Raw genomic sequence first — 10,903 nt, forward strand, 5'->3', positions numbered from 1 at the left:
CTTTTTAATCACATATTTCCTTTATTTACTCTGAGTCTAAATGTACTATATTTGTTGTACTTAGATTAAGAGTTTAGCATAACAGTTGGGAACATGTTTTAAGACAGGCTGCCCATGGGCAAATCCTGGCTCCATCACTGAATACCTGTGTGACTATGAGCAAATAATTTTACCTCTCTGTGCCTCAGTTTCTTTATCTGTTAAATAGTAGACAATAATTATAATCTATCCTAAGAAGTTTTGTGCTCATTAATGAGTGCGTGTGTCTATAGAATTTACAAGAGCATTTGACATACCATGAATATTCAAAAAATGGCAATAAAAAAATACAAGGTTCATAGATACTACCATACATAGAAGTATTAGACTCCATTTTATTTTTTCTGAAATCAACTTATTTGATTTATTTACTTAATAACAAGAGAGACATCTGTATGGGGAATACTCAGGCAAAAAGTAAAAAGTACAAGAAATAAACTATGATGTAACTAAAAGTTAACATCTAGGTAAAATATATCCTGGCAAAGAATCTCTACTAATAATTCAGTTAAGAAGGTTTTCCTACTATATTTAAGCAGTATAGAAAAATTCCAACTAACCAGAAGTCTCAATTTATAAAGATTAATCTTCTTCCAACCCTTAAATCGAAAAATTTCATTTTGAGGACAGAGAAATCATAAGAAAACGACTTGCATTTTCAGAACATAGCCTGAACATGACCATATATCATCCTACTATACCTACAATATAACACAAAATCCTTCACTCTTAAATTACCACCCCTTTAGTACCAAATTTTAAAAAACTATACACACTACTATACTTAGTTATCAATACATTTTAGACTATACATTTCAGAAAGGCTTACATAAAGACTGAATCAAAAGATTTAACAAATTACCAATTAAATTAAATAAAACTTTGAACACTTCTGTCCCCTCCCCACTCAAGAGAGAAAAAAAGGTGAGTACTGTGCAAAATTACATCTAAATCCCCAAGTTTTATAGCCCTACCAAAAAATAACATTTTTCACAGAATTGACTAAAAAGGTTATTTCACTAAACAGAAAGGAAACTATACATGAAGCACAGAATTTAAAAAAAAGATCCCCTCAATACCTTATGTTTTACTTTATCTTGACTCAGCATGTTTTCATAATGCATAAAATACTATAATTTCAAATTCCAGAAGCTCTAAAGTGAATTTAAATATGTATATACTTAAATTTTTAGTGCTCAGAACTGGAACTTTATTCTCCATGAATAATCTATTATAATCTTTAAATTCAAAAAGGTTAGGACTATTTAATGTGGCAGCTAAAATTATAGCAGTGTTAAAGGAAATATGTAAGTATAATAATTAAGAACCTTGTTTCTTGAGTCAAGTGGATCACAGCCTATGATTTTATGCAAGTTGCTTAACTTCTGAGCCTCAGTTACATAATCAATAAACTGAGGATGCTACTACTACCTACTTCACAGGGTAGACTGTTAAGATTTTTAAAAGATACAATACATATAAAGTGTTTCTTTCCATACCTGGCACATAAGTATGTAAAAAATAAGTTCTAAATAATTATCTTCTCTTTTTTAAAAAAATAAAACTTTTCAACATACATGGATATCAATAGTGAGTTCCCAATGATCAAAATAAGATTTTCTGTAAAACCAATTCTAGGTCAGTATTAATTGCCAATTCAATATCTCCAAGTTTATTTTCTCACACAACATAAATCTAATGTTGTTACCAAAAACAAAGTACAAAGATGTTTCAGAAAACCATATCCTATTTTATTCAGGACACAAAATAAACGTCTTTGACTAGAAACAGCAAGACTAGACTTGATATGATTTTAAAATATGACTTTAAAACAAATCTTTCTGTGACCCTACCACCAAACCCCTTCCTGAGCCCTGTCCTCAAGCTGTTACAACATAGGATTACATACCACAGCTTAACTTTACATGGTTAATGTTACGTATTTTTACAAGAACTTACCATGTTGCTAAAAAAAAAAGAAAAAAAAATCAAATACAGATTTCAAAAAATTTCTTTATCTACTCATAAGAGAAACAAGAAAACAATCAAAACAAAAACGTGGGGAGTAAAAAGAATATTTACTGGGCAACTATTGTGTGCAAAACATCTGTACTTTAGAGATTATTTAAATTATCACTGAAAAGAGAGGAAAGAAACTTTAGAGAAATTAAGTGACTTGCTCAAGGTTTTACAACCACTGTATGGCAGGACCCGAATACAAATTCATATCTGATTCAGAAACACTAGAAAAGCTTACCTAAGGGCTGACCAGTTAGCTCAGTAGGTTAGAGCATGGTGCTAATAACACCAAGGTCCCTCTACCGGCCAGCTGCCCCCCCCAAAGTAATAATAATAATAATAATTTTTTTAAAAAGAAAGAAAAGCTTATCTAAAAATGTATGTTCCAAAAAAACTAATGTATAAAAACATTCTCCATTCCTTCAATACCTCAGCTGCTTAAAACCTTCATGGAGTAATTACTATCAAGGTAAAAATTTGATCAGTTCAAGCAGTTTTATTTTTTAAGTCCTACTCTAACTCAACAATAAAACACATTCCTTTGCCAAAATACTTAAGAAAAAAATGATTTATTTTTTAATAGAATAAATGAACTGAAAAAAACATGAACAAAATCTCAGGGGTCAGAGAATGCTATCTGTGAGGGTACAGAAAAGAAATCAGTTCCACCTGAATCAAATCAAGAAAGAGAAGAAAAATACAAAATGTGACCAATTTATGCTACAAAGAGGAATTTAACTTTGACTCAATAATCAAGAAACACCATAGTTTTTAAAGGAGGTTTTGCAAAATTGAAGACATAAAGGGACCAAGATTCTCCCCTGAGTTTTCAACAAATTGAAAGTATTACCTAGAGGAAGCATAGACATGCACCTGAGATTATAGACTGTAAAAGCAATTTACCTATCATTCTTTTATGTTCTAATTTTTAAAATAACTAAAGCAGTACAGTGTGAAAATTGACAATAAGTATTGGAAATCAATCAAGAGCAAAACAATCCTTGAACTCTAGTATCAGTGGTTAATTTTATAATTATTTTTTTCTCTTATGTATCACCAATTTGGCCAACCAATCACTTTAAATTAGCACTTCCCCTTGACTTTGGTTAGGTGAAAAATAGAAAAAAAAAGAAAGCAGTCCACTGCTAACAGTTTGGTTTAAGAGGCTTGATAAGAAAGTATATTGAGGGCCGGCCCGGTGGCGCACTGCTACAGTGCACCGCTTGGGAGCGCGGCGGCGCTCCCGCCGAGGGTTCGGATCCCACATACAGACCAGTTCCCGCTCACTGGCTGAGCGAGGTGAGGGCGCAACACCAAGGGTTGCGATCCCGTTGCCGGTCCCGGTCCGGTGCAGGCGCGACACTGAGAGTTGCGACCCGTTGCCGGACATGAAAAAAGACAAAAAGGGGAAAAAAAAAAAAAGAAAGTATATTGAAATTATTGGAAATGCTTTCAAATTAATGTAACTAATAACTACCTCTTAATTAGAACCAGTAATAGCAGATCTAAAAATACAGACATTACAGTTATTGTTCTTTAAGCACAAGTTCCAAGAAAATCACGAACTTGGAAAAACTTCAACCCATTGTTAAAAATTTTAGTGATTAAAATGAGAGCTATTAATTACTATTTAATCACAAGAAGATGTCTATGTCACTACTGTCCTTAAACATTTTTCAGCTTCCAATATACAGGATCATCTCAATTTATGAAGAAAAGGTGTTATAGTTTTTTTAAAGTATCATATATTGTCATACTTTTGCTGTTTAGAAGTTGTTCTTTAAAGGAACAGGTAATACAAAGGAATAGTTAAGAAATGTTTCTTAAAGGTGCTCTTGAGCTTGACTTAATGCGGGGGGTTGGGGGATCAACATTTATTAAGTGTTGACTATGCCTGAACTAGTTAACAGGCAACATTTATTCACTTCTTAACTTTGTACCGGGTACTGTGTTAATATTTCATATGAATTACTCACTTAATTTTCAACCTTTGAAGTTAATAAAAGAGTACTCCAAAAATGTGGGAGAATTAGAATATCTTTTTAAGATTACAAGAATTAGAATCAATAAGACTAGCATAGCTTAGAAAACAAAAAAATGTAGCTTAGAGCCTAACAACAGCCGAGACCAAATAAGTACCATGAAGCTGGTTTTGCAAGTAGAGAGCCTACATGCAGCCTTACAGAGATGTAGATATAACCCAGACAACAAAATTAAATCACCACAGTGAATAATTATGAAAGAAAGAAATCAGAGGTATTAAGAACTTGGATTTAACTTATTTCACTGGTTCTTAACATCAGAACTACTTCAAAGGCTCTTTCTGAGTTTGAGCCAGATGTGTGAAATTTTTGAGAACCTTCAAAGATGATTCTATTGTGTATCCCTAGCTAAGAACCACTGAATAAATAAATAAACTGCAGCCCAGAAAAGTTAAATAACTTGTCCAAAGTTAAAAAAATTACCAGAGCTTTATCTAGAATCTAGTCAGCACAGAAAAAGTTTAGAAAATAAGTATAAAGTTTAGAGGTTGTATGCCTACAAAAAAAAGCACTACTAGGGTATTTTATAACCTTATATATTTTGCACCTTTATATATTCTAATGAACAAAAGTTCTGGAATCTGAAATGACTGGCAGCTTGACCCTGTCAGTGCCTGGCTAGCAAATTATCAAATAACCCTAATCAAAAAGTATAAGAACTTTCAACACTGACACACTTTTTCATCTTAGCCTCCTCATTTTTAACATATCAGATGTAGCTAGCTAAATATGTTCATTTCTTTGTAAGTATACAACCAACAGATTAAGGACCCTAACTTCATTTATACATAAACTGCACCATGCTGCTTCTCCAAGTTTATTTTTGTAAAGAATCTCCCTAACTTAATCATAATATAATAAAATATGCATGCATATATGTTAGCATGTGTACAGAAAAGGGTATAAGAATATACAGCTTATTTTTTAAAGTGGGAGATGGTCAAACAGTACAATTTTGAAGTCAAACATTTCTGTAATGTTTCAGTTTTTGACAATAAACATGTATTCCTATTTTAAATCATTAAAAATTCTAGTATTTAAGTTATTTAATAATTCTACAGAGGAAACACAAAGATAGACCATCTACAATTGCCACTTAAATAACTAAAAATAATTGTTTTTCCTAAGTATTTTTCAGTGCTCTTTATTTCCTCAGCCCACAATCCAGCATAAAAAGAAAAAAGGATTATCAAGTCTTCATTTTTACAAGCAGCTTTCTTGAAAAATACATCTATAAGCAGACACAACAGGATTTGTTTAAATAAATTATTATTTAAATTCAGCTTTATTGAGGATGTTTTCTTCTTAACATGCTTAAGGATCTCAATAATGAAACTCAATGGGAAGAAAAAAATATTTATACTAATAATACTTATATAGCATAGAATTCTACAGTATAGAATTTGCCATAATCCAGTCTTTGGAACATGATTCTGTTCCTGATTGACCAACAGAGAAAATACCACACTAAATGAAGACAAACCCAATACTGAAAGGGAAGACTAAAGCCACTTCCCCTCCCTTACCCTGCACTGCTCCCTCCACAAACATCTTTTTTTTCCCCACTAGATAAGCAGATACAAGCTAAGACTCTAATTTTACACTGCTGTTCCTGTTAATTTTTCCTCAAGAAATAAATTTTTCCAAAATCATGGGGAAAAAAACATGAGAAAAAAAGAAAAAATACTCTCATTAAAAAAAAGAAAAAGTGTTGAAACCCCAAAAATAGTACATTAAAAAAACAGTCTGCAATAGTTGAGTGGATCTTCTCCTTTTTTGTCCTTTAGAGATGAGGCAATAATTTAACAAGAGGAAAAATATACAAGTATTAACTGTGACATCTTTTTCATACACAGATCAATCTCATGTTGGTGATAGTATAGGAAAAGGAAAGAATAAAACACCAAAAATAAATATTTTTATTTTTTAAAATAATTTACTTATTTATTTTTTACATTCTAAGATGTTGTTGTGGAACAGTTGGAGAGGAGGGGAAGAGGGGAAAGGGGAGCGGGAAAGGGTGGGAGGAGGAGGAAGGAGGGAAGGGGGGGCATGGTGGAAGCAGGTGGCATCCCCGTCAATCCATCAATCCCGCAGGGAAGCCCAGGGGGCTTCTGTCAGAGGTTCCCTTGCAGTTGAGCTGGATGTGGACTTTGGGGTGGGGGAAGCGGGTGGCTGAGGTCCTTGGCCCTCCCCCTACCCCAGCTTGGGAACCTGGGGGGCTTCCAGTCCTTCTAGGTTTTATAGGTGTTCTCTGGTGGGGTTAGACCTTTACTGGTTAATATGAGAACTTTGCCTCTAATCTGTGGGTTTTCTGTTTTTTCTTTCAGTTCTCTGTTGGATTATTTGCTATTCTCACCACCTAAACTCTGCACTGGAACTACTTTGTTGTCCTTTGGTTACTTCTAAAATAGGGGAATTTCCTGCTGGAACCAGCACTTGAGCCCTATGGTTGAGCTAAATTGCTGTTTTGCTGCTGTTTCTCTGGGGTAGGTTTTTGTGCAGCTCACGTTTTGTTGACCTTGTAAGAACTTCTGGGCCTTGTGAGATCTGGTACACCTGGATTGCATGGAAACTCTGGTCTGGGCCTGAGTCTTTTCAGCAAACTGCACACCCTACAAGTTCTATTCTCCTGACCAGTCTCCAATGAGTGCTCCTGTACTAATTGGAGGGCAGATCAGCTGTCCATGCTGTGACCCAATATTCCCCCAGTGGGCCCATCTCCCCCACTCCCCTGTACTCCAAACATGGGGAGTACATGGGATGGGCCACGCACTGGTCCTTCGCTATGACTCACTGGCCTCTAAGTGGCTCCTTTTTTAGTGTTCTGTGGCCCCTTGCTCCTGTGTTGGTCCATGGGAACCCTGTCAGTGGTCTTGCTGGCCACCTCTTCTCCCCTGCAGCCACCAAGTAACTTCATATAAAGGGCACAGCAATGGCTTTTGCCAGCTCTTGCTCCTTGTGCTCACCAGGGCCGGCTTCTCCTGCCTTCATGAACTCCATATGTCTCTCCTCCTCTTCCCCTGAGCTGTAGCGGCCACAGCTTGGCAGTCATTGCTTTTTAATAGTTGTAAATTGGTTGATAGTGGGAGAGGGTGATGCTGGGAACTGTCTATTCCACTATCTTGATTGTAAGTCCAAGAAATATTTTTAAACTCAGCAAAATGTTTCCTTTGGGGATTTAGGGTTTTGTTTTGCTAAACAGCAGTAAAATTTCATAAGAAGAAATGTTGCCCAAAAACGTTGCTCAGACTCCTAAGTAAATACTGCCTTTCATTCATAGAAGTGTTAAAACATGATAATACGTGAATATAGTTTATCTTCACAAAGAATCCTATGATGTAGGAAGAGCAGGCATTAGCATTCCTATATTACAGAAAACTAAACTGAGCTCAGTTACTGTTCAAAATGGCCATAACTTCTACCCTGCTACTTCACAATGAACTTATAAAGATAACATAATAAGAACTTTATTGTGTTCTTATTAAGAATCTATTCCTCATAAAGGAATAGACTTTAGTGTTCCTTTTACAGGTCATTTATTTCCCCCGTTTTACAGATGAGAAAAACTGAAGTTCAGGGAAGTCAAATCACCTATTCAATATTACAGAACTCTCAGTAACCAAATGAAAATTGGAATGCAGGTCTCCTAACTTCTAGCCCAGTGCTCTTAATTCTACCACCACACTACCTGTCATGCTATAGTAACAGATATAAAAGTAGCTAAAGGAGCTGGCAGTTAGCTTAGTTGGTTAGAGTAGTGTATTGTAACAGCAAGGTCAAGGGTTTGGATTCCTGTAACAGCCAGCTGCCCTTCCCCCACCTCCAAAAAAGTAGCTAAAAAATGTTTAAAAATCACTACATAAGCAAGTGGTACTATTAAGTAAGGAAAGTAGAAGACATACATTTTTAGTAAAAATAAAAATGTTAAGGAATAAAGGAACAAATAAATTTAAATGTAAAACTACCCATCACTTTCACATCTTTTCCCTAAAAATCTCCCTTTATGTGTTCTTACATCCTCAATTAAGCAAGTTCCCTAAAATTCCCATAAGTTGTAAAAATTAAGATCTCAAAATTTTTTTGGCTAACGAAATTTTTTTTCAAAAAGCCAAAACATTTTTCAGTAACTATGTTATACTCCCCTAATAAGCATTAAAGCATATTAACTGATTATAGTAACTTATTTACTTAGTTCACTAAAGTGATCATTGTGCATGCTCACTAAAATATCATTTCCATTGTATACTTCTAACTGAAATAGAGCAGAGTAGTCAGATCTAGTAGACAATCTAATGCTCACATGCATTAATAAAAATGTCATAAATGTTTGGCATTCATGTATTATGAGGTGTAAGGTTTTTTGAGGACTATGAGAGATAGAGGTTGAAAAAATTAAGTGGTTTATACTGCAGTAAGAATGCAGACAGCTGAACCTTATACACACATGGTGAACAGATCTTACTCACTTCTTTGGCAAGATATTTGAACAAATGTTTTAATCCCTAGCCAGCTGTAAAAGATATGCTAGTCTTACAGACAATTCTATAGGATGAAAGATCCAAAATCTATCTGATGGGCTCATATGCAAAATTACACATGGGGAGCAAACCAAAAGCTATTATTATTAAAACGAGCAACACAACACAACACACACACACACACACACACACATGTTTTATTATATATATATTTCATTCACTTCAACAAGGCCTTGCCAAAAAAGTCTCATGTACTAGGTAAGATTCTAAACACCAGTATTTCAAAACAAATTACACTGTCCCTACCCAAAGGAAACTCAAAGTCAGGCAAGGCAGGCAAAATATTTCTCAAGAAACCATAATCATATGGCAAATACTGAAATATAACATTTCCATTACTCAAAATATTTCACACTTGGATATAATGATCACGGTCAACTCTTTAAATTTCACTAGTTCAATAAAAGAGCCTGAAGGTTCTCAAAACAGGAAGTGAAAAAAATAGTGCTTTTGAGAAAAGGCAGTCCACTGGAATTATAGAGTTCAAATGCATAGTTAGAATTTAGTTTAATCTTATTTATGAAAGTGGAATATTAAAGTTTGATTTCATTTGTACTATAGCAAATTCTTTAAAAAAGGTATTTTGCCCAAACACCCAAATCACTTTTGATGTTACTCTCACTTCCTCTTCTGTAAACCATTGTAACCATTTCCTTTAACCACAATACCACAGGTCTAGTAACTTTTTGTAATGTCTAGTAACTTGCTCGTTTTTTGGACAAAGTTCATTGGTTTCTAGAAACAGCATAATCTCACCAAAAAGTTCAGGTCAATACAACCTATTTAAAATTAAATTAACGCTAATCTACATAAATTTATAACCAAGGCTCCTTGGTAAATGCTGAGGGCTTCTTTGTAATGACACTAAAGTCCTTCCACATAAAATGTAACAAACTGCATAGGCCTGTTCCTGTTACTCTCCAGATTGCATTGGGTTTAGTTAGAGTCAATCAATGCTTGCAATCAGATAAACAACTGGAGGAGGAACGTAACTATCCTTATCCAAAATTTATCATTCTTAAACTAGGACAGTCTTCTCCCTTAGCATTACAGTGTCTACATCAAATTGTAGAAATAAATCAATTTTATACTCGAACACCTTGATAAAAAGTTCAACAACAACAACAACAAAAAATCTCTTCGGCAGCCCTGATTTACAACCTACAATCTATTGCCATGATTAAACTAAAAGGTAGTTTAAGTCATGATACATTAAAAAGCCAAGAAAAACAACTATGAAAATATGACCGACTGGAAACTCAAATGGTCTAGTTTGTACTACATCTTTTTAACTTTCTTTAATGTTCTCTTTATCGAATTCTTTAAAACTTACCAACCTTGTCTTAATAGGAAGGGAATTTTGGTTTCCTCCTAAAAGAATGTAATATTTGTTCTCTCTTTGCACCTACTTTTCTTAACTCCAATTCAGCCTTCCACTCCTTAATCTGCTGAAGACATGTAAAGATTTTCAATGGACCTATTAGCAATAGCAACTCAAATGATTAGACTATGCTATAAATCGGCAGTAATAGCAACATATTTACAGTTTTTATTTTGAACAGACACCAAACTTTTAAAAAATGGTGTTTTGGTACTTTCTTATAGGGTTCGAAAAACTAAGATGAGGAGGAGTAAACAGGGAAGAGAGAGAAGGTTGTTATTCCTGTTCTAGTGACTCACAGCCTAGAAGTATTTCAGGAGAAAATTGGTTCCACCCTCACTTCCCCCTCCTCTCCACCTTCAAAATGATTATCAACACGCTCTCAAATAGCTTTTATTTAGCAATCTACAATAACGTGCCAAAGTGGAGGGGATACAGGGTCCATCCAATTAGGCATTCCTTTCCAACATTCCCACACTTCCAAACCAAAAAAATCCCTGTTCGCTGCTGCCGTCTCCTCCAGAGTCCTATTCAGCCTCAGTTCTGGAACACCCAAGTTTTCCCATCACCCCTAGAATTTCGCCCACCCACCGCCCTCGCTTCCTGTGGACCCCGTCCCGGAAACGGGGGTACCGGGGAGGCGGCGGCAGCGGCGCCCCTCACCCGGTGCCGGATCCCGCTGCTGGGCGCGGGGAAATGGCTTCTCTCTGCCTCGGGCCGGTCGGCCGGCGAGCCACCGGGAAAGGCGCCCGGGACTCTGCATCAGGCCGCAGCGCATCGCGGCGACCCGGGGCCGGGCCTGACGCGGCGATGCCGAGATTGCTGCCCTCAGCGCCGCCCGCCGCCCCCACCCTCCGGGCCTCCCCTGCCCTCCATCCGTC

At 35.8% G+C, this 10,903-nt stretch overlaps 1 protein-coding gene across 1 annotated transcript in view; it reads right to left on the minus strand.

Moving 5' to 3' along the window:
* Window positions 1-10,903, minus strand: part of NCKAP1 (NCK-associated protein 1) — a 101,015-nt gene that overhangs the window by 89,052 nt on the left and 1,060 nt on the right. Inside the window, exon 2 of the mRNA XM_008565727.1 lies at window positions 10,686-10,779. Coding sequence (XP_008563949.1) covers window positions 10,686-10,779 — 94 coding nt within the window. The remainder of the gene's footprint in view (window positions 1-10,685; window positions 10,780-10,903) is intronic.

The sequence above is a fragment of the Galeopterus variegatus genome, unplaced genomic scaffold (genome assembly GCF_000696425.1).
Source record: "Galeopterus variegatus unplaced genomic scaffold, G_variegatus-3.0.2 Scaffold202, whole genome shotgun sequence".
NCBI classification, from domain to species: Eukaryota; Metazoa; Chordata; class Mammalia; order Dermoptera; family Cynocephalidae; genus Galeopterus; species Galeopterus variegatus.